At 45.6% G+C, this 23,846-nt stretch overlaps 1 protein-coding gene across 1 annotated transcript; it reads right to left on the bottom strand.

The window, feature by feature from the left end:
• Positions 1-982: 982 nt before the first annotated feature.
• On the bottom strand, positions 983-22,605 carry LOC130522623 (SH3 and multiple ankyrin repeat domains protein 1-like). Its single transcript, XM_057027177.1, has 27 exons — positions 22,127-22,605; positions 19,197-19,400; positions 18,109-18,180; positions 17,925-18,033; positions 17,675-17,826; positions 17,369-17,536; positions 17,090-17,131; positions 16,519-16,635; positions 16,361-16,438; positions 16,157-16,223; positions 15,840-16,015; positions 15,625-15,755; positions 15,281-15,420; positions 15,053-15,157; positions 14,646-14,724; positions 10,365-10,447; positions 10,112-10,236; positions 9,497-9,632; positions 9,245-9,325; positions 8,861-8,872; positions 8,649-8,675; positions 8,499-8,555; positions 8,225-8,346; positions 7,686-7,809; positions 4,404-7,602; positions 3,426-4,310; positions 983-3,167 (listed from the first exon to the last, which is right to left on the bottom strand). The coding sequence occupies exons 1-27, from the start codon at positions 22,586-22,588 to the stop codon at positions 3,116-3,118; spliced, it is 7,005 nt and encodes a 2,334-aa protein (XP_056883157.1). The 5' UTR covers positions 22,589-22,605; the 3' UTR covers positions 983-3,115.
• Positions 22,606-23,846: the final 1,241 nt, after the last annotated feature.

Below are 23,846 nucleotides of genomic sequence, written 5' to 3' on the forward strand. Positions count from 1 at the left end.
GGGTGGGGGGGGGGGTCAGAGGAACTGTCACATTAGCACTGTGGCCTTTTATGACCTGCCATTCTGTCTGTGGTCATACCTGGAAAAAGCATGCTCACATTCACTGGTTCTGGGATGTGCTCTTCTGGAACAGTGTTCTTCTGACGTTCCCCTCTACTTTGTGGCCCTCGGTCTTTTTACTGATGCTTTTAGCAGCTCAACCAGACCCCTTTCATCACCCACAATAACACAGTGTTTCTCACTTGAGGCAGTAGAAGCTGAATACCAATGTGTGCATATGCTCGTGTGTTTCTTCATGACAGACATTGCAGTATATTTTCAATGACACCATCCGATCAGCTGTTATGCGCTGGCATACCTGATCAGTAACACCATTTCTGAGTTCCAGGATCACTGTTTAGTCACAGTTTGAAGTGACAAATCAACTCTGTAACTCTGTAACTAACTCACTAATGGCAACTCGGTTGAACGTTTCCAATCTCCAGCTTTTTCGTCTCTTCGTTTGATGACTGGTTTTACGTCGCTGCAGTGTTTTTCTCTGTGCATGCTATTTTTTCTTACAGTCGGAAGAAAATGGCAGTTATTGCTTCATCTCCACCAAACAAAACAAGTCTGCACGCAGGTAATTTTTAACTTGAAAAATCTAAGGATAGGCCAACCAGTACAGATGAAACAGGCAACATAATATTTGTACTCTGCTAACGTAACCTTGAAAACCATGCTTGCGATGCAGCATTCAGCCTCTCCCAAGTTTCTTTCTAACGCCTCACAGATGGAATTTGGCTTTCTGCATGAGCGCAGCCACTGTTTGCCTTGAATCTCATCTTCTCCCTCCCCGTGAGCTGAACCCATTTGTCCTATTAGCTCGCCGAACGGGGGGAAATCAGTGTGGACCTGACGGCAATTCAGACACACTTTAAACTGGATCATTACGCACATCTGTCACAAGACAAAATAGAAGAAATGAGAAACAAAAGAGGACCACGATTTAATTTAGCTTTTATTTCAACACCTTAGTTGTACCTCTATCATGTTGTATATCAGTCTATATTATTAAAACAAAACTTATGTATATTTAAATATATATATATATATTTATCTCTGCATACGTCTGCTCATTTTGTGTGTAGTCATATTATTTATGCATTTCACTAGACCTAAATACTATTAAATTATATGATGTAATGCTTTCTATATTACTGCTCAGTCCTTTCACATCTCATCAGTCCTTCATAATGTTGCACTGTGGCAACGTAGCATATGAATAAAGTCATCATTTCAAATTCACAGAAGACACATTAAACATAGTTTAGCTTCACTGGGATCACCACGGGGCGAGCAGTAGAGAAAGCATTTACAGAAAACCCAAAATCAAAGCAAAACAAAACAAAACAAAAAACATTAAAGAATTTTGTCCACGCAATTTGGAAGACGAAGATTCTTAAGAATGTTTAAATACTTAATAACATGTTTATTATGCTATATTTCACGTTACCATTGTCATCTCCTCATGACATATAGACCTATAAATGATGTATTTTGATTTAAAGTTGAATTCATTGAAGAGAAACTTCATGTTTTAAAGCAACATAGTCCTCATAGTAGCATACTGTTTACAGAATTCACTTTAAATCTATCTCTCTCTCTCTAAATAACCTTTTCACAAGTGGTAGGAATGGTTTTGTGTGTGTAAAAATTGGGATTGTCAACCAGTGAGGAAAAATAAAGAAAATGAAGATGGTGATCTTTTAAATGTGTTCTGGAATGAGCCTCGTAAAGGCAGAGATGTTGGTCTTGAGAAGCATTTTGCCACCAAAGCAGACTCAAAAGCGTTGCAGAGGCTGAAAGTTAATCAAGCCAGGCAGACAGAGAAGCTGGGGAAAAAAGCCCTTTTTGACCTTCCTGTGACCTGTTGTGTGGCCACAAATAAACCACACAACAAAAGCTGATTCGCTCCTTCAAATGACACGAACAGTGTTAAACTACTCCGATAGCTCCCCTCTTTTTCAGTTAAATTTAACAACATTGTTCTTTCTATGTTCTGCAGCAACAAATTAACCAGTGAACCAATGACAACTAGTGAAATGAAACTACACCCATAGAAATTCTACTGGGCGGAACTTTAGCTATATAAGATAAAGTGTTGGGGAGACTTAAACTACATGTGTTTCAGCTACATTTCCTGACTATAATTTTCTGTAACTTGCTGGTAATTAAACCACATTCATAATTTGTGCTGTTTCAAATATACTTAATACTTTTGGGGTCATTTTTCTAGTTTAACAACAAAATTTGCAAACTACAATTTTGGCCAATAAAATGTAACTGTATTTTTTTTAAAAAAACATATATTGTACAGTATGTTTACTTTAACATTATTGTGCTCTGAGGGAATATTTCCTGGTGCCCCAGTCAGTGCAGATGTTTAGTGCCAAACAAAACCAGATGTCTGATGAAAGCTTTGATTGACTTGAGTTAGTAATATTTAGTTTCATATACTCCACATGTTGAACGCTGAGTTAAATGAATAGGAGTAGTTGCTAAAGTGACTTTTTTAGCTGTAGTTTTACAAACGACATTTCCCTAGTTTATTCAAACTACTACCAGGCTGAACTACATGTAGTTTCGCAAGCTAAGCTTGCAAAGTAGCTTCCCCCATTCTGGTATAAGGATAAAAAGGATACTTTTGTTGGTTACAACCACTGGTTCCCTGGCTGACTTTAAGAGGCGACTTGTGTGTGTTTGCGTTCAACAGTTTCTCATTCACACATCATTCTGAGGACATCTCTGCAGCCTCGGCAGCAACTCTTCAAACTTTCTGAACTTTGGAGAAGTTTACTCAGTTCTGCAGCAGATGGCGAGAGGATCCATCTGTCAGTGTGTGTGAATATGTGTGTGTATATGTGTGTGTTTCTTAGTCAACAAGGGTCATTTTCTGGAGATATTCTTAATTTTACACTCCTATTCACTCTTGCACAGAGATCATAGATATTCTCTACATGTGCTGGACACAGACAGGCTGTTGATGTCCACTGTTCTTCTTATGTACATCTTCTGTTACTGTCAATCTGATTTTCCTCCCTTCCTTTCCTCTTTGACTCAGCCCTTCACTCTTTCAGTCTGTGTCTCGGGGGGACACGGTTACATGCAAAGGAGAGGAGAGCCGTCTGGGAAGAGAAGTAGGGCAAATGAAAGAATAAGAATGGGCAGGAAGAGGAAATTAAATAGGACTGGTTAAAAATCATATTGATAAAGTGATTGGGGGAAATTATAGAATTAATAAAATCACATAAATAAAAAGAGGCTGGGTTGGCTAACTAGAAAAAATACAACACTTTGATTTTCCTCCATTATTCACTGCTTTCTTTTAAAACATTCTAACACGTTGTTTCAACATTGTCCTCCATCTGCTCATCCTCCCTCACCTGTCAGTGAGTTTCTTCAATGCCCTCTCAATATTCATACGGTGTCCCACACGGGTCACTCCCAGGTCCAAGAAGTCATCCTTGGTGAGTGAAGGCAGATGCGATCCGTCTATTTCATTGTCTATAAAACGCTCTCTGTGCTCGGCAAGGTTGAGATAAGCCAGCCAGTCAGCCACATCATACTTTGTCCAGTAAGGTAGGGGCTTGATGGCAAAGGGTTTGGCTGGAGGAGGAGGGAAATGGGCATAATTGAGACAGGAAGGGCTGGGGGGCAAGTGCATCGGGGAAGAGGCTCCCGAGAGAAAATGGGTTGGGGAGAGAGAGCGGGAGACAAGTAGTGGGTTTGGACTCGTCATACCCGATGGGGAGAACAATGGTGGAGTTGAAACCTTGTAGGCGTCACCTAGAGGATGGCCAGGAGAGGGAGGTGTGAGGGGGCAGGGGAAGTCAAAGGGGTTATTGTAGACAGGTGTAGTAGGGAGTATAGGTAGGGAAGAAGGTCTAGGCGGGGTGGGATTTGACTGTTCGGTATTATAGATCAGAGGGCTGGGAGCCCGGCGTCGGGAGCTTGAACCTTTAGTGGGGCTGCCCTGAAAATCAAAGGTTGCCCGTCGCATCTTAGAGCGATGTTTTGGTGATGCTGGGTATGGGCAGTAAGTTGGGGAATGGGGAGGGTGGGAGTGAACTGGAGAGGATGGCATCTGCGGGGATGTAGAGGGGGTCCAGCTGCGCTGCACTGGAACTTGAGGGGAAGGGGAAATAGAAGGGGTGGCAGACAGATTTGGAGTCAGGATCTGACGATGTTGTGGAGAGGAAGTGGGCAATGGCGAAATGGAGCGGCCTGTTGGGGGGCTGTGAAATGCATCAGTGAAATCTCCAGAATACCTAAAAGACATGGGGGGAAAATGAACTTTTACCCTAAAAAAAGAAGCAGATTGGATGTTTTTGTGGAAATACTACAGACAAATTTAAACAAACCTGTGCATGGTGGGAGACTTGGGAGTGTTGCTCCAGTCATCCATACTCTTCATGCTGCTCATCTGCTGCAGCTTGGAGCTAAGTTCATTGAAAATACTTGCTTTCACACCTGAAAGTGGTGAATGAAGCCTGCGGCCCTCCAAAGCCATTCCGTCTCTATGTAGTCGGCCTCCACCAAGGTCGTGTTCCCCAACTTCATCCCAGCTCACTGATCGAGTGTCCACTGGCCTCTCTAAGCAGGCAGCCAGAGCAGAGCTGAACCCATACTCCATCTTTGATTGGATCTGCTTGCGCTTCCTGTCATCTGCAATAGATGCATCTAACCTGGCTTCTTCCAGGGTGCCTGGTCTGTGCAGCTGCAAAGGAGAGGGGTTTGTGCTGTTCTGTCGGCGCAGTGCTACAGAGAGGCCTTTCCCTCCACCCTCTTTGTAATGACTCATCTTTGGAAACAGAGGGTTTCTGGCACTCTGAACCTCAAAGGCTTGCCCACCTGAATAGGTTGTGCACAAATCATGATTTTCGGCCAGTTTCTCAGCCTCTGCCCCTCGCCCAACTCCTCCCCTCTCCCCTCTCAAACTACTTAATCCAAGCATTTCTAAATGGTGGTCACTACTGCTGTGACTATCCAGCTCCTCAATTCCAGAATCCACCACTGCATCTTGCCAGTCTCCACTTTTGGGTAAAGTAGTAGAGTTATGAATGTGGTCAGCAGCTTTAATTTCTGTGCCGAGCCCAGCTTTTGGTCCAGCCATAGAGATACTGTAATTGGACGATGATGGTGAAGTTGTGGTGGTCGAGGTGGCTACAGAGGCTGTCACGGAGGTGGTAGCATAGGTCATGGTGGTTGTAAGGGTGGCTGAGCCTCTGTCCTGGGCTGATGGGTGACCACAGACTGAGGAGTCATTAGAACTGTTGTAAAAAGGATGAGAATGGGACATTGGATGAGGTCTGTGTAGTGATGCAGTAGAGAAAGCTGCAGTGGAAGAGGCAGGCGTGGTTGTGGTGGACATAGCGGAAGGAGGAAATATCTGTGGATAAGATGGAGAAAGAGCTGATTGTGTGAGATTGGCAACTTCGCTGTCATAAGAGGTAAGACTAGATGTAGCAGAATCACCTCCCTGTGGAGAAGGGTGAGCTGTGTTTGAGGGCTTGGGAGGTGGTAGGGGTGGAGGAGGTGGTGGAGACGCATTGGTAGGCTGTTGAATTGGTTGTTGATGCTGGCGGGGAAACTGTTGGGCCCTATCTCTCTTTCCATTTGCAAACTGTAAAGGTGGAGGCAGAGGATCAGCAAAGACAAACTCATCATCTGCATCTATTGACGGAGCTGGTGGAGGAAGAACCATGAGTCCAAGACCTCCACTCATCCTTGAACTTGCATCATCCATAGCTTCAGACATCTGTCCAGGGGCTGTAGGGACAGTGTACTGAGGGATGTAATTTCCCTGTGCAGTGCTTTCCATCTGCAGAAAAGAGGGTCTGCGAGGTGCAGGTTGAGATGGCGGTGGAGGAGGCTGTATGGCTGGTGCATATCTAGTATCATACAACTCTTTTTCTCTTTGTCTCTCTCTGGGGCTCTGTGGGTGACACTGATTTGAATATTGATTGTTTCTGTCCTCAGAGAAGCGAACTCGGAGGCCCTCTCTGGGTCCTCCTTCTTTTTCTCTCTCTACCCTCTCTCCACCTCCGCTTCCTCCTATTCTTAATATCCTGGGCGATTGAGGTCGACTTAGAGATGCAGGTGAGGTGGTAGCTGTGGGAGAGCTTAAGTGGAGGGACACAGGGGAGGTGTAGGCAGATTGAGTGGGCGTTGCAAATAATGAAGGGGTTGGTGTCTGGACTGGAGTAGGAAATGCTCCTACTGTGGACAGTTGCCGGCCAAAGTGTCTGTCCTCTCTGCGTGTCCTGCGATCATCTTTTAATGCTCTCTCTCTCGCTGCCAGTGCTAGGCCAAGTGGAGAAGAGGGATCCAAAACTTTTCCTGTAAGTGGGTGAATAAAGGTAGTGGGCTGCATCCCAAATACTGAAGGAGCTGACTTGGGTTGTCCATCTTGACTGATTGCAGAAGATGAATACTCAGGCAGTCCAAAAGCTGGGGGCATGCTGCTTGAATAGTTGACATAGTTGTCCCCAGAAAACATTCCCTCATCTATAGATTTGGAGGGACGTAGCCGAGGCATGGGCACGTCCATCTGCAAAGGCTGAATTTTTGGCACTCCTTCCCCAACACCTCCCCCTGCCTCTCCTTGGATATCATCCTCAGATGAGAGGAAGAAAGAAGCACTTTTTCTTCTCATTTCTTTGAAACGTTCCCTTTCTCTACGTGCCCCTCCTCCTCTTCCTCCCCCAAAAGTTGTTGCAAATGTTGCCGTGTAGTCCAAACTTTCCAGGTTTTGCTGTGAGGAAACAGAAGGACCAGCATTTGATGATGGCAATGTAGTAGATGTTGGGGGCTGAGGAGGTGAAGACATAAGCGGTGAGGGTAGACTAGCATTGTGACTGTCTGACATTGCATCAGTTGGGCTTTGGTCCTCTGCATCCTGCAAAGGCTCAGCTTCCATGCTGCTACCCTGACTGCTTCGGCCACTGCTGCTTGTTGAGGGCGCTTTGACAATAATAGTAGGAATAGGGATGGAGCTCTTCTCTTTAGCCGCACTTGCTTTTCCTTTGTGCTGTCTCAACCCATCTTCCACTTTCGACTGTTTTGTCAAAGCCCCTCGACCACCCCTCCTGCCTCCTGCCCTGGAACCTCCTCCACCTTGGTCTTGGTTAGTCACGTGTGGGCTATGTTGTGGCACATGTTGGGTCTTGGGCTTAGCACTTGTAGGTGGTGTAGCGCTGCTATAGCCTCTCCTTAACCCTCCCATTTTGCCACCGCCTCTCTTAGGTGCGTCAGCCTCTCGTACACACAGTCCTTCTGATTGTCGGCGGAGGGTGGGAACCATGACCTGCTGATTCATCCCACCAGTTCCACCTCTGTCATAGCCTGCATAAGTAGGATGGCCTGTTTGACCCGCTTGGTAGGGAGCTTGAGATACTGGAGGTAAAGCAGGCCCTCTCACTTGGTGAAGACCTGCAGATAGAGGTGGTTCTGGTGCAGATGTGTTAGGGGGTGGCGGAATTTCCTCAGGGCCCGGCATTGAAAGGCTGCGAGCCAGCTTAATACCAGGGGGGTGAAGGAACTGCCTTTCCTCTTCTCCACCTGAGAAGATGTACATATAGTTACAGATATCAACTTTGAAAGTATATGTTGAGCAGAAACGTCTCTGTGACATTTGCAGTTACCAATGGACTTTTGCCTCATCATGACTGCTTGCTGACTGTGGCCTGGATGAAAGTGAGCTTGGTTATAGCCAAACCCTTGTCCTTGCTGAGGCATACTCACTGACGTCGGCTGCTCATAAGGCTGCTGTAGGGGGTGAGAACGGAACACGCAAATACGATTTGGACCCCAAAATAAACCAGTCATGATGGCTGCTAGGCTAATATAAAAGAAACTGCATAATCGATATTTGGTCACAATATTAATATATTATTTAACAGACTATAAACAGATGAAAACAATCTGACTCACACCAAATCAGATGCTTAGCCATGATGCATTTGTTAAAAAACAATCTTTAAAGTGCAGTGATGGAAGAAGAGCACACTGCTAAAATATTAAATGCACCTTTAGGGGTAGATTTATTACTAGTGTCGGTCATTGCCATGAATATCCAACCTGTTTGTAACCTGTTTATACAACTGAAAGGAAGAGCTGGCAGAAAGGCTTATGACTGTTTTGAGTTTGCTAATGTTTGTGTTAGTTCTCATTCCCACTGTACCTCACTGGAGACGTTAGGAACAATACTCTTGCTTCGGTCCCTCCTGCCGACATGACCCCTCTGACCCGGGCTGTCTGATGAAATGGTGTGTTGGGCAGCAGCCAGGATTTCATCCAGTTTGTCTAAACAGAAGACAGAGCATAAGAGAATCTGAGAGAACTGAGCGAGACCAGTAAACACAAATAAGAGGATTTTATTGAACCTCTTCCTGTCCCCTTAAGGTGTCAAAGCACCCATTTAGAGTATGACAAGTGTGGAGAGATTGATTTCTTACTTAGAGCCATCTGATAAACTGTCCTCTTTTTATCAGGACCCTGGGAAGAGTCGTAGTCTAAAGAAGGAGGAGGGGGGAAAGCATCAAACAGGCTGATTTTTAATTAAAGCTCACGGGCTGATGGGGCTGATGATAAATTCTGATATTCACCTGTTTTCTTTTTCCAGGGTGAAGCAGCTACTGCATATATAATTCAGGAAACAGATATTAGTTGTGACTAAAACTGCCGTCCAGCCTATTTAGCAACTGAAAGGATGAAATACATACTCATACATGTGATGGGGTGAATACTGGTGTGATGAGAGGGATGGCGATGGAGGTGAAAATGACAATGAGAGCTGGAAAATCCATGACTCTCCCACCTTTATCCACTGCTTGCAGCAACCGATTGGAAACAGAAGGAAGAAAAACAACAGAGAAGTTAATGACTGATGGTGCTATTTCAAAGCCATGGCTTTTGCATCACACATGTTTCATTATCACCTTTTGCCTTCATGGGAAAGTGTAGAAGTGCAAATTATTTTTAAAAGTGTGATGTCATTCAACAAAAAAAGAACGAAATCACACCTATTTTCTTTGCATCAACTGAGATGTAAATTTATTCTATGATGACGTTGTACCATCATGTAGCAGAGCTTCAAAAATCTGTTTCCAATGTAACTCCCAAGGGAAACAAATACTGCATATTTTTTGCCCATAAATCCAAATACTCTCCACATACAGTACTGTCCCCTGGATCATCTTACCCATGTCTTCCAGCTCTGATGTCATTGACTTGGAGCGCAGGGCGATGGCAGGAGGAGTCAGTCTTTTAGTCTGCTGCGGAGCTGCCAAGAAAAGCCAGCCAAGGGCAGACTTAATGTTTATTCTTGTATAAGCATGCAGTCACCAATGACAACCCCACTGCAACAGGCGTTTAGAGTGAAGTAAACATGCAATCAGCTTTGCTGACACCCCATAAACACAGGATAGGAATGACATAGGAGGATTTGACTTACCTTTCTTCCGAGCAGTCTCCTCCAGTTCAGGGTTTCGAGCAACCATCACAACTTTTACCATGAGGCTGTTGCCGCCCTGTCGGATCATGTTGACCACTTGTCGGTGACCAACCTTCACCACATTCTGGCCGTTCACCTGAAAATCACAAGCAGTGAGTAAACAAGCATTACATGCATAAAAAGATTTTGTACTGAAAGTCAGAAATCCACAAGGAGAACACATTTGGATCACTTTAAAAAGAGCTCTACATTTCTTAGAATTTAAAAAAGGTGACACTCAAAGGTAAAATTTAGCATGAAAGTTGCTGCAAGTCTTACTCAAACAATCCCTTATTGTCTTTAGCTTAAACATCAAGATTTTTAAGCACTCCGAGTGTTTTAATAATGTAAGTTACCATATAAGGAAAGCTAACAAGTGCAGATAGATATTATAAGAAACATGATACCAATGTGTTCTCATTCACTCTCAGTGATCTCAATGATCCTTTAACTTTTGCCATTAAAAAAGGGAATTTTAAAAAAGAAACATTCCACTAACAGAAATGTATATTGTGCCACTAACTGATGTTCTTAAATGGCTGAATGTTCAAGTCAAGGCTGGTAGTTTTGCCTGACCTCGATGAGGAAATCCCCCATCCTGAGGCCTGCCCTCCAGGCCACGCCCCCCTCATCAACAGACTCGAGGTACTGCAGCGCGGGGAACGCTGGCGTTGGCGTGAACTCCTCTATAGGAGTCTGAGCTGCAAAGGACAAAGTGTCTGAGTGAGATTTGGAAAGGTGGGACTGAATTAACACGGTAGGAACAAGAAAGAGCACGTAAGAATATAGAAATAACACTCTGTGGTGTGGATTCTGGAAAATATCCCACCTTTGGCTCCCCTAAGGACAAAGCCAAAGCCCTCATTGTCTTTCTTCTGTAGGAGCACAGTTTTCTCCTTAATGATGTAGTCACTTTAAAGAGTTAAATGTATGACAGAGGATGAGAAGAAGTGAAGGGGAGAGAGAGGGAGAACCACGGTTAGAGCGAGTTATTTTAAATAGTAACACAAAACTATTATTGTTATGCAAAAAGGCATTTTGTGAATGTGCAAAACAGCCATACTGCATCACATTATGAAATCACACTGCAGCAGAAAGAAAGGTAGGAAAGAGAATGTCAAACAAAAAGCTCAGTGAATAAAAGGGTTGATGGCAGGGAAATATTGAAGCATCTCATTGGGAAGAAGTGTGTGTGAGATGACTTCCTGTATCACAGTCTAATCCAGCTAGAGCTGACAGGCTCTCAGCTGGGGGGAAATTAGAAAAATGTGCACATACCGCCTCACTGAGAGTGGTAACTTCTAAGTGTACATAAACCGCTGCATTAGCTCTCACTGCCTCTGGCATCTTTTTTGCAAAGATCCTGCTTTACCGGCTCCAGTGCACCACTGGTCATACGTGACGCTTCAAATTATGTAGATGCTCTAATCTCTTTCTGCAACAGCTCTACTTACACAAAGAGCAGAGCGCAGGGGGGTAAAAAGTGCAATAACGTAGACCGATGGTGATTTTTTTATGACGCTATTGAAGCAATATAACAGTTGGCCCAGAAAGCTCCTTTATTATTCTCTAAACATGTTTGGGATGCTCGGCCTTGCTGCTGTACGGTTCCTTCCCTAATATGGGCCTGGGCAAATAAACTCCACAGCGTCACATGCAACCAGGTTCACACAGTCTTAAAAGAAACACGTAGCTTCAACAGAGCTCTGAGACGAGAGAGGAAATCCAGGAAATTCTCTACTTGGCAGCACATCTCGGTGTTAATTTGTGATCTTCTCTGAACTGAAACTGGCCCTGGACAAATCAGAGAATCTGATTTGCTCAAACAGTCAAGCAGAATTGATGATGTGAGGCTTGTTGAAGCAACGTCTTTAAAGTCTTAATTATCATAGCCTGATTATTAAAACTACACAGGAAAAAAACAATTTGGCATAGCCAAAAGGCTAGGAAATATTTACTAATCGGAATATAGCTAGGTTGTTTTTATATTTGATTCTTTAAATGTATTATGTTTAAATGACCTGTTTACTGTTGAACTTTAAGAAAAAGTAAGTCAGTGGACCACAAACATAAAGTTCCTGTTTTAAGTCCAGTTTTAGCTACTGTCTGTGACCCCCAAACGTCCGGCGGGTCACTGAGACGTGCAGCATATCTGTGGATCCCTCAAGTGTGTCTAGCACTAAAATACTGCAGCAGGATTAGATTCCAAAGCTCCTTTTGTCTTCCAGATGCAGGCAGCTTTGCGTATTTACCCCACCTCATGTGCACTAGTTTATGGAACTGCAGGGACACAGCAGACTCGTGACATGGCTGCCCACAGGCCTGCAGATCCAGACTTCCACACCAAGCCGTAACTTTATCACAGAACAGACGATCGCTAGTTTCCCCTACTGAGGTCCACCCCTTGTGTGTTCTCCGTCAATGTTACTGTTTCGCCAACGCATGGCCGCCTTGCAGCCATCTGCTCCTCACACCTCATTCCTGTTTCTCTCACCCTGTCCGCCATCACGCTTTCCTTCTCTAAGGATCAAAGTAACACGGAGTGGGTGGCCGATCCACTAGGCTCTTGATCTATCTACTCCTACAAGCAGGAATCATGGACCCTCCTGCACTCTCCTTTCAGGTGGTTCTAAGTTGCATTGTGGACTGAATTGCTATTAAAGTGCTAATTCCCAGTAACGTGCTGAAAACTATATATAGGGCCATTAAACTCTCACATGTCCCAGATTTAAGCATACTAGCTAGCCTACTGCCAACCAGGGTCTCCTCCCGAGTCACTCCCATCTTCTATTTCCAATTACTAAAGAAAAAAAGAGACCGGTTTTACCATTAATTTGCTGCAAATGCGGGCAGGTTGGTGATGTGCACATGTGCACAGAAGTGAGGCACTTGTCTGATGTTGGTGACACACTGTGATTGGAGATGTGAGGGAAACACAAACATCATTGAATGGTAGCTCTTCAACAAGCATGTCACATTCACACAAATACGGCAAACACTATATTATGATGGTGTCCACACACACACACACACACACACACACACACACACACACACACACACACACACACACACACTCAGACATCCATAGAATTCGACACCATCTAAGATTAGAGACAGAAACCAATAAAACCTTTTCACAGTTATTGACTTATTCTCTTTGATCCTCATATACCGTCATGATACCTCACGTGCTGACACACCAGGACGTGTGAAAGCGGGATGAAAATGCAGCAAATTTCAGAGCGACGGCAGTAAATGTGAAATCCAGATGAATGAAAATATCTGCTTAAAGAAAACATGACTCAAACAGAATGAGATACACCCACACTGTCTGACTGAAACGCATCAATATGTGCTCTAACACACACGCACACGTCGTTCAGAGGCGCACGGGAGGAAGACACAGAAATAAACATGCTGCAGAGACTCCATTCATGCCACTTCCATCCCACAGGCATTAACATGCATAAGAACCGTACACATCTACGATGACACTCACACGCACATACAGAATATATAGCTTATTAGTCTGTCTTTGAAGAGGCACGGCCTCTCAGTAGCATCATCTACCTCTCCCCTCTCTCCATTGTCCTCTCCTCACATCCATAGCCAGCCAATGAATGAGGAAACAGCCGCTACCTGTAAATGAACCACACGCTCCTGTTTCTGGGGCCCAGTGATGGCCACGAAGAAGAGAGGGAGAGAGAGAAATCTCTCTCTCCGCATCCCCCCATTGCCATGTGCCCCCCTCCTCTTTTTCACGCTCGCGCTCGCTCTCTGCCTCCTCCTCCCGCCTCCCACCTCCTCTTCCTCCAGCGAGAGCCGGGAGAGTGGAAGAGAGGGAGGGAGGGAGGGAGCACTGGTGTGCACCCTGCATAGTTCAGACAAGAGAAAGACAATGTATGTCGAAAGACAGACAAAAGATAAGTGGTGATTATTACAATAGGGAGAGACAAGCTGCTGTGTGTGTGTGTGTGTACTGTTACATGACAGGAGAAGGATTTTACAGAGTGGGGGGGAGACGAAGGGTTGGGGTTGTGAATGCGGGGGATGGGTAAGGCGCTATAGGACGAGACAGCATTTGCGCCGCTGTATCAGATACATTAACGGCTGATTCTCACCTGGGATTTTACCCCCACACATTTCCAAACACCCATCACCACGCAACAGAGCGACACTCCTGTCTCTGGAACAGTAATTGACATTCTCCCAGCAATGAGAGAGAGCGCTCTGCATCACCTCACTCTTAATTGAGCACCTCTTCACAATGGTCCTGCAGTTATGCTTTGCCAGCTTAGCACAGGTAATATAAACCCTGTTGGTGCTATTTCCATTAAGAACACGCTCAGCTGCCTTCAAACGGAAACCTCCCTTGAATGACAGTGAGAGCTGCGCAGCATAAGGGCAATGTCAACGGGCCCTGGTGCGTAAGACGCAGTAAAACCCCTGCAGTGGCAACTGGTAAGTCCTTCCCACAAGCCTGGGGACCTAACTAATGCTTGGTGTCTCAGCCCGCTCATGACTCATCAGCAGGATGAAGTACGCACACGCATATGAGCAAGCAGACCAAGCCTCAAAAAAAGCATGGAAACAGTTGCAGCTGTGGCGTCTCCGCTCATTTAGGCTATTACTGGCATCACTGTACAAAAGCCGGCCGGAACATAAAGACGAGGAGGGAGGGATCAAAGAGGTGAAGCCCGAATTGGGGTGAAAGGCGTTCATGCAATTCGCAATACTGCTAGGTTACCACAGAATTAACAGTACAGAACAAAATATAAAACATCTGCAGACAAACCTGTCATCTAAAAAAAAAAAAGCCAAATAGCGATATCCCTCATGGTCCTACAGTAAACAGGCAGTTCAGTTGCTTCCTACACTCATTTGACAATCCCAGACTAAAAATAAATCAGACGCTGCAGCCCAACAGGTTTATTTTAGTTTTATCAGTCAATTTTCAAATCTGGGATCCTGGCTGCAACCCAGTGGAGATGATTTAATCTACAGTTTACAGAAAATGGTCTCTTTAAAAAACAAAAGAACAGGCTGGAATTACATCTCTGCCTTGAAATGATGAACTAGCTGTAAGGTCAACAGTATCGTTCCTTACCTGGGGCCGTCGGTGCCGTCATAGGCTCCAACGGTGACATTGCGGAAAAGCTTCCTCTTTGCCTTTTCGCTGCGCGTCTCTGCTCAGCACAAAGTAAAGAGATAAATGCTGTAATCAGAAGCACCAGTTTCAGCCATGTTCTGTGGGAAATGGTTCTGCTGACTGCAGAAGTGCAGCTGTGAAAATAGGACAAATGTGAGTTTCTGTGCTGCAAGTGTGACTCTGCACTTGCTCTTCCAGCCCGTGGGCACGTGTGACCCACGTCTCGGTGCACCTTCATGGCTGGAATCTGTTTTTTAACCACCAGCAATGACAGAAAATAACACTTTCAGACCTATTAAAACTAGCAAGTGATAACAAATGGAGCAAGAGTTGAAAGTATGCAAGGCTTGATTGTGTTGTTGCACCTGAGCGAGCGTCTTTAACCACCTCTTCGACACAGTCTGAGGGGAACCATCCTGTGCGACCTTTGACCGTTCCTTCCCAGTACCCCCCCTCTCCTACGCTTAACACTGAAATGTACAGACAGAAGCACACACGAGTAAACATGAAACCAAATAGTCTCAGGCTGGCGTTTGAAGTGCATTTAAATAAAAAAAACGAGGGGTAATTTGGGGAGCCAAAATTAAACTGACCTTTGACCTTGTCCCCTTTGCTGAGGGACAGCTCTCTCTCTCCAATGGCCGAGTGTGCTCGAGTTGCCACATAAACCCGGCCCGGCACTGCGCTGTACATGCGCTTCATCTGACCTCCTGCGCTGCCCGTGGAGGTGGCACTACAGAGAGACCAAGAGGGGGGAAGAACCTTACAGAACGGAGGGATGAAGGTCTGGCACATCGGGAAAAACAAGCGCGACAACATCGAGCTTTTCAGTCAGGCTGCATCTGTGACTGCGTCTGAGTCATCGGATCACTCAGAGCCAACACTAAGAATTCAGAGAGTGTTTCCTTTCAGTGTATGTTTCAGAGTTCCTCCTCACCCTTGCCTTCCCCTCGGCTGTCTGTGCCGCTCCTCCGTATCACTTTGTCCTCCTCTACCTCTGGACGGGGAGCGAGTGCGATTTCTAGGGCTGCTTGAGCTTCTGACGCCGATGGAGGCCCTGCGCTGGCTCTGCAGAGACACCCATATGTTCAAGTGAGGGCTTTAAGGCCGATCCTGTAACTCAGGACAGACGTTCGTCCAAATCCTCGGTACCTGTCTGGGGTTGGGGTTCGTCGCAGCCTTGGTGGGCAGGACAGGAGGGTCAGACGGGGACATGGTGTTTTCGCTATTGGCGCGCAGAAGTGGGTGCGAATGTTGAGAGGGAAGAGGAAGAGTGTGGCTGCTGTCTTTTCTCCTGGGAGCATACTTTGGTGATTCCAAAAAAAACACTGAAGGGGTGGGGTGGGGGGGGCGTGAAGTGTGCAGGTGGAGGTTCAGGGAGTCGAGTTTGACGAAGATGAAGCAGGGTCAGAGATCAAGTAGATTCTCGATGACAAACAAAAACATGTCCCGCAGAGGTCAAAGCTTACCTATGTCGGAATCCTTATGGTTTTTGATGATCTCCCCGAGTTCAAAGTGACCAGACATGATCGCTACCTGCAAACACAAGTCAGAGGGAAATCTTTGATGGATCCTCAATTCTCATCATATGTCGTCATCTTTAGTTGCTCTGCAACAGAACTGTTGATTGATTTATACCGCAGCAGCACCGCCACATAAATGCCCCCATTTACCTGAAAGGGTGTCTGACCGAGTTTGTTTTTGGCCTCCCTGTTTGCCCCCCTGTACAGAAGGACACGGGCACAGCTTTCCTGATCAGTCAGAGAAGGTTAACAGGTTCAGAAAAGACCACTCTGGCTATTTCATGTGGCATTTATTTCCTCTACCTTACCTTGTTGTACAAGGCAGAAATGTGAAGTGCGGTGTTCCCTGAGGCATTTTGAGAAGAGGTGTCTGCCCCATAAAAGAGCAGATGCTCCAGATGTTGGGCAAAGCCCTGCTGGCACGCCTTTTCAATGTCAAGCGTGTGACAGAAAGATTCACAAATGGTCAGAGACAAGTGGAAAAGGGTGATTTCATGCAGTAAAATTGAATTAGGAAGGAAAGAGGGGAGTGAGGCTATCAGACATTGTGAGAGAGAAATAAAGAAATGCATTAACATTTATATCCTGAAATGAGATTTAAGAAGACTGAGGTTTCTAGATATTTTTCCTGTGGGGACTAAAATATCACAACACAGTAAAGACAGCATTGCAACACCAAAATAAAATGCCATGGCAACCGACTCGCAGCACAAATGCAAATCTACCAGAATGACACAGAGATGTTATGATGCACCCAGATCTACCGTATGAAAGAAATCTTTCTAAAGAGGTTTAGGTTTAGTCTTGAGGCACATCAGCATGTCTGCGTTTTATCTGTGCCTTTATCTGGGGACAAGGGGAAGACGGGGCGGGGGGTACCTTGTGTATTTCTTCCATTCCATACTCCTCTTTGTCCCTGGGCTGAAGAAAGAGAGAAGGAAAGGAGGAAAAAGAGAGTGGAGAGACACGTGAAGTAGAGGACAGACAGGGATGCTGAGAGAGACGGGGGAGCTGATGGGGAATGATGTCATTGGCAGCAGACAGGCAGACGTCGGTGCATTTCTCAGATCTCTTGGAAGAGAAGTGCAAACCGCAGGCGGAGGGATTTGTTGATGCCGACTTCATTAAACATGTAAAATATTAAACTGTTCTCGGCACCTGATGAGACTCGTCCCAGCCATTCTCATCCCTGGTCCCCAGCGTCGCCCGGTAGTACAGTAGGGTCTCGCAGCAGGAGGTGTCGCCCCCTGCCAGTACAGTGTGGTACAGCGGAGTCAGGCCACAACGGTCCTTGTAGTTTGGGGACGCTCCGAGTGACAGGAGAACCTGGGAGAACAATAGAAACGCACAGTTTCGAGGCTTCTTAAGACAAAACCCCCCGTAGGAGCTGGTTTTCAACTCCCACTGAGTGGATTTGTTGTGTTTGTGGTCTGCACGGATGCAGTGTTGCCCTGCAGTTCTCACCAGCAGCCCAGCATGATTCTGAGCCCAAACAGCTTTGTGCAGCGCAGTGAAACCGTCTCTGTTTCTGAAATCCAGGTGCGCGCCTCCCTGGACCAGAACTCTGATCGCCTCCACCGGCAGAGCGGACTGCACAGCTACGGAGAGGGGAGTCTCTGACCCGCAGAAGGACACCAGGAGGAGAAATAAGCATCCACATTTAAATAACGTCCACATTTTAAATAATATCACCCCTAAGATGAGGAAAACTCACCTCCACTGTCTGGGTCATGAAAATTTGGATCCAAACCTTTCTCCAGGACTTTAGTAATCTTCTCTATTGATCCAGTCTGGATGTATTCCAGGAATTTCTTCAAACTGGCCTGAGATGGATAGGAGGAGATTACGCTGATGGGACCAGAGATAAATGGATCTTTACGATGGTATTGAGCTGATACCTTTGTGCTGAGTTTGGAGAGAGCTTTTTCATCCAGATTTGTTTGTTTATAGACTCTGGTTTTGTACCTGAACTGTAAAGCAGGGGGGAAAGAGTAATTCAGTTTTTCCATTAATCTCTTTATTGTGACATCAAATATCATAATAAAAGTTGTGTTTGTTTAAACGATGGAATTTTTCTCAGCATCCCTAAACAGTCTTAGTTGAAGTTTGAGATCTTTCAGGATGGGGTGAAAAAACAGTGTCACTGGAAGGAAAAAAAAGATCTAGAGAATAATTCTTCCACTGAGCCACTAATATCCTGTGAAGAACACTGAGATCAGACCAGACTGAGATTGGATTCCACCTCCTGTCTAATCAAAACCACCCGACAGGGCTTGTTTTCCTGGAATCAGCTGGCAGAGAGTTTATAGATCCTCCACCTCCAGCTGTGCCATGTACCCTGGACCTCAGACAACAGTGTTCCCCCCAAGATAATGGAGCAAATCTGGTTCAGTAACTGTAAATGTGCATTAACAACTCATGAAAAGGAACCAGAAAGTCTTCCAAACAACAGAATCGAGCCTCAAATTCAAGCTTTGAAACGTTTCGCTTGACGTCGCTTGTGTTATAAATACAGGCGGTCATGGATAAGATACCCTGAAGCCCTCATCAGTATCCCCATATATACAACACCTCCAAATATGTAAACCAAAGCTGAAGCGTGTGAAGACTTCAGCCCCACCCTGGCTCCTCATCAACGCTCACAGCTGTTCTACCGGCAGGGGGCGCTGTGACATAATTCTACACCATTGCAGCAGATTCATCACTAAGTGCTGAAATATAATTTAATTTTCAGGATGTGTCATGCGCAGAATGCGATTAAAACCAGGAGTTGGAAATTAAGTTTTGCCAGAAAGGACCTGAAATGAGATTAAGGCTCAGAAAATGGGTGTGCTAACACATCTGTGAGTAAAGTTGGTCATTATAGAATATTCTTTTAAATGTTTAAGCAATTTTTTAAGTATCATACAATTATAAGAGGACAGAAGTATGTCTCACGGCATAGATCTGTCCACTGAAGCACTCTGACTACATCTACCCCCCGTACCTCCAGGTAAGGCACCCCCTTCTCAAAGGAGTGGGAGTATTCCCGCAGGGTCTGCTCCTCCTCCAGGAACTTGGCGTCCCGTCCTTCTCCAGCAGGCTGGAAGAGGCCGTAGTTGTAAACGTCCCACAGTGACTCGTTGAGAGAGCAGATGATCTGTTGTTTAGCGTCCCACACGTTGGAGTCCAGATCAAACTGGAGACACCGCTGACAGACAGAGAGCACAGAGCAGCGCGGAGGTCAGAGGTCTGAACTCCCCGAGTACTGACCGAATCTTACAAATTACACTTTACACAGCGAGGCCGATGATGAAGATCATCTTTCTGGTATATTCTCTTATTCTCTGATGCACAATGCCAGCTCTTAGCTACATGAGTCATCCCGGGGCGAATGTGACACATCTAATTTGAATTTACAGTGATTATTGCGTTACCCAAACACCAGTATATTGTATTTTCTGGGGTTTACACAGCTTGTGTGGTGTTGTCTTCAGAAGCTGATCAGAAGTGAGCTTTTATGAGAGGGATGGCAGGCTGACGCTTGTTCCCCCCACTTACCCTCCATCACTTCCCAACTCTGCACTAGCTTGCACTAGCTACTCTATTGGCATGGCAACCAATTCCATAGTTAAAGGGAGGCCACACTTGACGTAACCACGTCTTTGTGGTCTCTGTGTCTCGTGTGGTGTGTGTGTGTGTGTGTGTGTGTGTGGGTGTGTGTATGTGCTGTAATGCAAACGTAATATATATCAAAGTGACATTTCACCCCATCATTCTGTTCTGTGCTTTGACCTTTTGGCACTGCTGGTCCCCAATCGGGAGTTATTTAGACTTTCACTGTGCAATGGTTGGCTCCTCTAAATGCACATATATAAATGCTCTATTCTGATTTATCTCAGACCATTTTTCCCTTTGTTGCATTCATCCCCCCCCCCCCCCCCCCCACCACCTCTCCTCTTCCTCTTTCATTCAGCTCAGTAATGGCACTTCTGCTGTGGGGTTCGAGGTGCCACTTTGATGCCAGTGGTCTGCAGAGCACGAAGTGAGGCCTGTGGCTGCGACGCCTTCTTCCACATATCCCTTTTTCAGCATCACTAACATCCCCGGCCCTCCCAGAACTCATTAAAAACGTATTAGATAATGAGCAATTGAGGGCAGATTAGCTGACATGTAGAACGATCGGCATGTTCTGGGAGTTGGAAATGGAGTAGATGAGAGGAGGGGTGACACTGGGGCATTGATTCTCACCTGAACGTGATGTGTGGGCTAAACAATTCTCACCTGTCACTGCAGTAAACTACTGAAAGTGTGAATTGACACAAATTTCACATTAAAAGTTTTGGAAAGCAGTTATTACAATTTGTGACCCAAGGATTTCAATTCCCCGCTCTTTCGCAACATATAAGCGCCTGTGAGACACTGAACACATTTGTTTTGTTTTCTACATTCATTTGGGGACTGTTGTGTGATAAAAAAGGGTGTTGCTAATTCCACACCTGTCCACATAAGAAATGTGCTTTCATAACACTGATATTGTCTCAATCCAAAGAGGCTCCTCCCTAGTGCTGCTTTTGAACCCCAGCGTTTGTCTAAAAATACCCGTCATATTATTAGGGTTTAGATTATAGTCAGGTTACAACATCAAGGCAAAATGAATTACAAACCACACAAATTCTGAACAAAGCAGCCTCATTTAACAGTGCTGGGTGGCAAGCAGCAATGTCTGCAACTAATGTGGGTTGATGCCGGCAGCAGCAGTGCTGTGGATGGTGGAAATGACACATACATCCATGTTTCTAGTTGACACAAAAACTGATAATTCCAGCAGGGATTATTACTAAATGTGTGAGTTAGGCTAGAATATTGCAGCTAAACACAGTCTGCTATCATGCCACTGACCTACACTTCCTGTTTCATTCCATAGTGTTGGAACTTTAAGAGAATACATTTCCTTTAAAAGAGGCAGTGAAGTGTATTGTGTGTTTCATCCCTGTGTCTGAGACACAGCTGACTAATTTTTCTGTATTAGACTTTTATTTTTGGTCAGATGGGAGTCAAGAAGAGTTGGTTAAAGAGTAACTAAACCCTCAAATCTGTTTTTTCCCTCTGTTGGAAACAAATGTATTTGGGTATGAAATATCTAAATTTGGTGTATTTTGTTGTAAACATTGAGAGTGACTGCCCTCTATAGGTAGAAACTAAGTTATTGCCATTGAATTGTGCTATTGTGAGAAGAATTATTGTTGTTATTACTATTATCGTTTCAATGCTATAGTAAGTATAGTAAGTAGATTTAGAATGTTTAATCAAAAAGAATGTATGAGTGTTTGAATCAAGTGTTGTAGCTGTTATGTACCCAGCACTGGGAGGTATCATGTTCAAGGACACGAGGAAGTCGTAGAGATAGGAGGAGAAGGAATCATGAGGTCAGATTGTTACAAATCTTGTGTGCACCAAATAAAAGAGGAGAGCGAGCAGCAGACTGACGGAGTTGAGAGAGGAAGCTTGAACTGCTCGTCAGCTCTCCCTTGCAAGGCCTCCTGTTGTCTGTGTGGTTGATCTGAGTCTAGTAAACGAACAGCGCGGGTGACCAAACATCACCCTCACACTATTGACTCAGCTGCTTTGGAGACAGCTTTCTTCACGAAACCCCCCCCTTTAAAAACTAGCTCTAGTCGACTCAGCAATCTGTGGTGTGACATTAGCTTCAGAAGCAGGAGTCTCCTCGCTGCTACTGTCAGAGTCACTCATGGGCAGCTCATTAGCTCACACGTTGATGTGAGTTTATGCTGTTGGAGAGTGGCCGGGCGTGTCTTAAGTGGCCCAGGACATATAATTAAGACCTTCAGACGCACTTCAGGCAAAGCCTAGAGGTTAAGTTACTGTCTAAGTGTGTGTCTCTTTGCTCTGCTTTGTTTTGCAACGAGCACCTACTGTTTGTTTGATGTCAGGGATTCCTACGCGGAACACCATCATGGTCAGGAACGTGTCCTCCAGTGGAGCCACGGCGGTCATGCTGCGCTCCATCAGGGCTCGCCTCTTCTGAGGGACACTGGGGCCTGGGTGAGGAGGCTGCTGATAGGCTGCGTTGAGTTGATGTTTATTGGCCACATGATGATGCGTCTGGGCCTGACTGGTCACCTGCGTGACAGCCTGCTTCGGCGGGCGGCCTGCTCTTTGTCGGCCGACCACGATGGCGGCTGGTTTCATCACGTTGCCAGCTTTGCCTTCCCAGCTCTGACGTCCTCCCCTCATCTCTCTCTCTTCGGGACTCTCTAACTCTCCATTCTCACCATTTCCATCTGTGCTTTCTCCTCCACGCCCCTCTTCCTCCTCTTCATCCTCCCCATCTTTGTCATCCTGACCGGGATAAAAGTGCTCGTTATTTTCCAGCATCCTTTGTGGTGCAGGGGGTCACTCCAGAGAGGGCTGAGTGACATAGTTGTCATGTAGACTAAACATGACTATCCCATGAGACTGGCTTCACCTCCTGCAACATGCTGTGGGAAACAGGCAGAAAATGGAGTCACTTACTCATTTACTTCTTAGATTATTATCACACAGTCCAGATGAGGCACGTGCAATATTTGAGGAAATAGTAACGGCAGGCTACGCTAATAGCTGCACACAAGTCAATGAGCACAGAGCTGGTCCACATTTTCTGCCAGTGGACGGGGGACTAGCAGGCTGATGGACAACATCTGCATCAGGCAGCGGCTGCAGAGGAGCGTGAGATGGATATGCAGACCACACCCTCGGAATGCTGTCCACGTCAAGAATTCAGCGTGTAATGCAATCTTTACGCGATGCTGTAACCACACCCATATACCCTTCTCCTCCACCTGCCCGACAACACCAACGTGGTCCAGTTAGACACCCCTCCTTCCGTCTTCATAGCCGGAACATGTGAATTCAACAGTTTATATGTGTTTGCCTGCAGATCTGGATAGTGACGGCAGAGCCCCTGACGCCGCTTTTACAACCAAGACAGAACATATGGAGGCCTGCTATGCCAAATCCCAAATCAATTTTACATTAATAATTCTCAAAAGAGAATCTCCTGGTGCCCCCCTCGTCTGTTATTTCCTCGATGTCTCTTGGCAGTTGGGCGTTTTGAATATTCGATGAGTTGGGAGTCTGAGATCGGTTTAAGATATCACATGTAACCAAAATAAAGTGGATTTCAGCTGAACTACATGTATGCTGTGGTATTTGTTGACAGTGCGGATTTGAGCTGCCCCGATAGCAGCAGAAGAACCATCCCGGCTGCTCTGTCCTTGTGTTTCACCGGCCAAGAGGAAGTCTGCTGGTCGAGCATTTCTGAGGCGCCACGAGATGGCAGGAAGTGTCTGCCTGATTCCCCAAGATGCTCTCGGAGTGACAAGGTGGGCCACTTCGCTGCAAACACAGTGTCTGTCACAGGCGAGGCAGGACGGAGAAAACTAGTGAGGGGAAAAGGATTTAACGACTTAAGAGTCTGAATCTGAGGCTGTGTTCTATCTAACCATACCGATCCATGAGACCATAATCAATAAACCTTAAGAAATTTAAGATCACGTGTTTAAAAAACAACCATCTGGGTATAATCAGGAGCGTGCAGACAGCAGTGGACCCACTTCTGATTCATAAATCATTTTCAGGCCATTCAAGGACC

This window comes from Takifugu flavidus, chromosome 1 (genome assembly GCF_003711565.1).
Source record: "Takifugu flavidus isolate HTHZ2018 chromosome 1, ASM371156v2, whole genome shotgun sequence".
Lineage (NCBI taxonomy): Eukaryota > Metazoa > Chordata > Actinopteri > Tetraodontiformes > Tetraodontidae > Takifugu > Takifugu flavidus.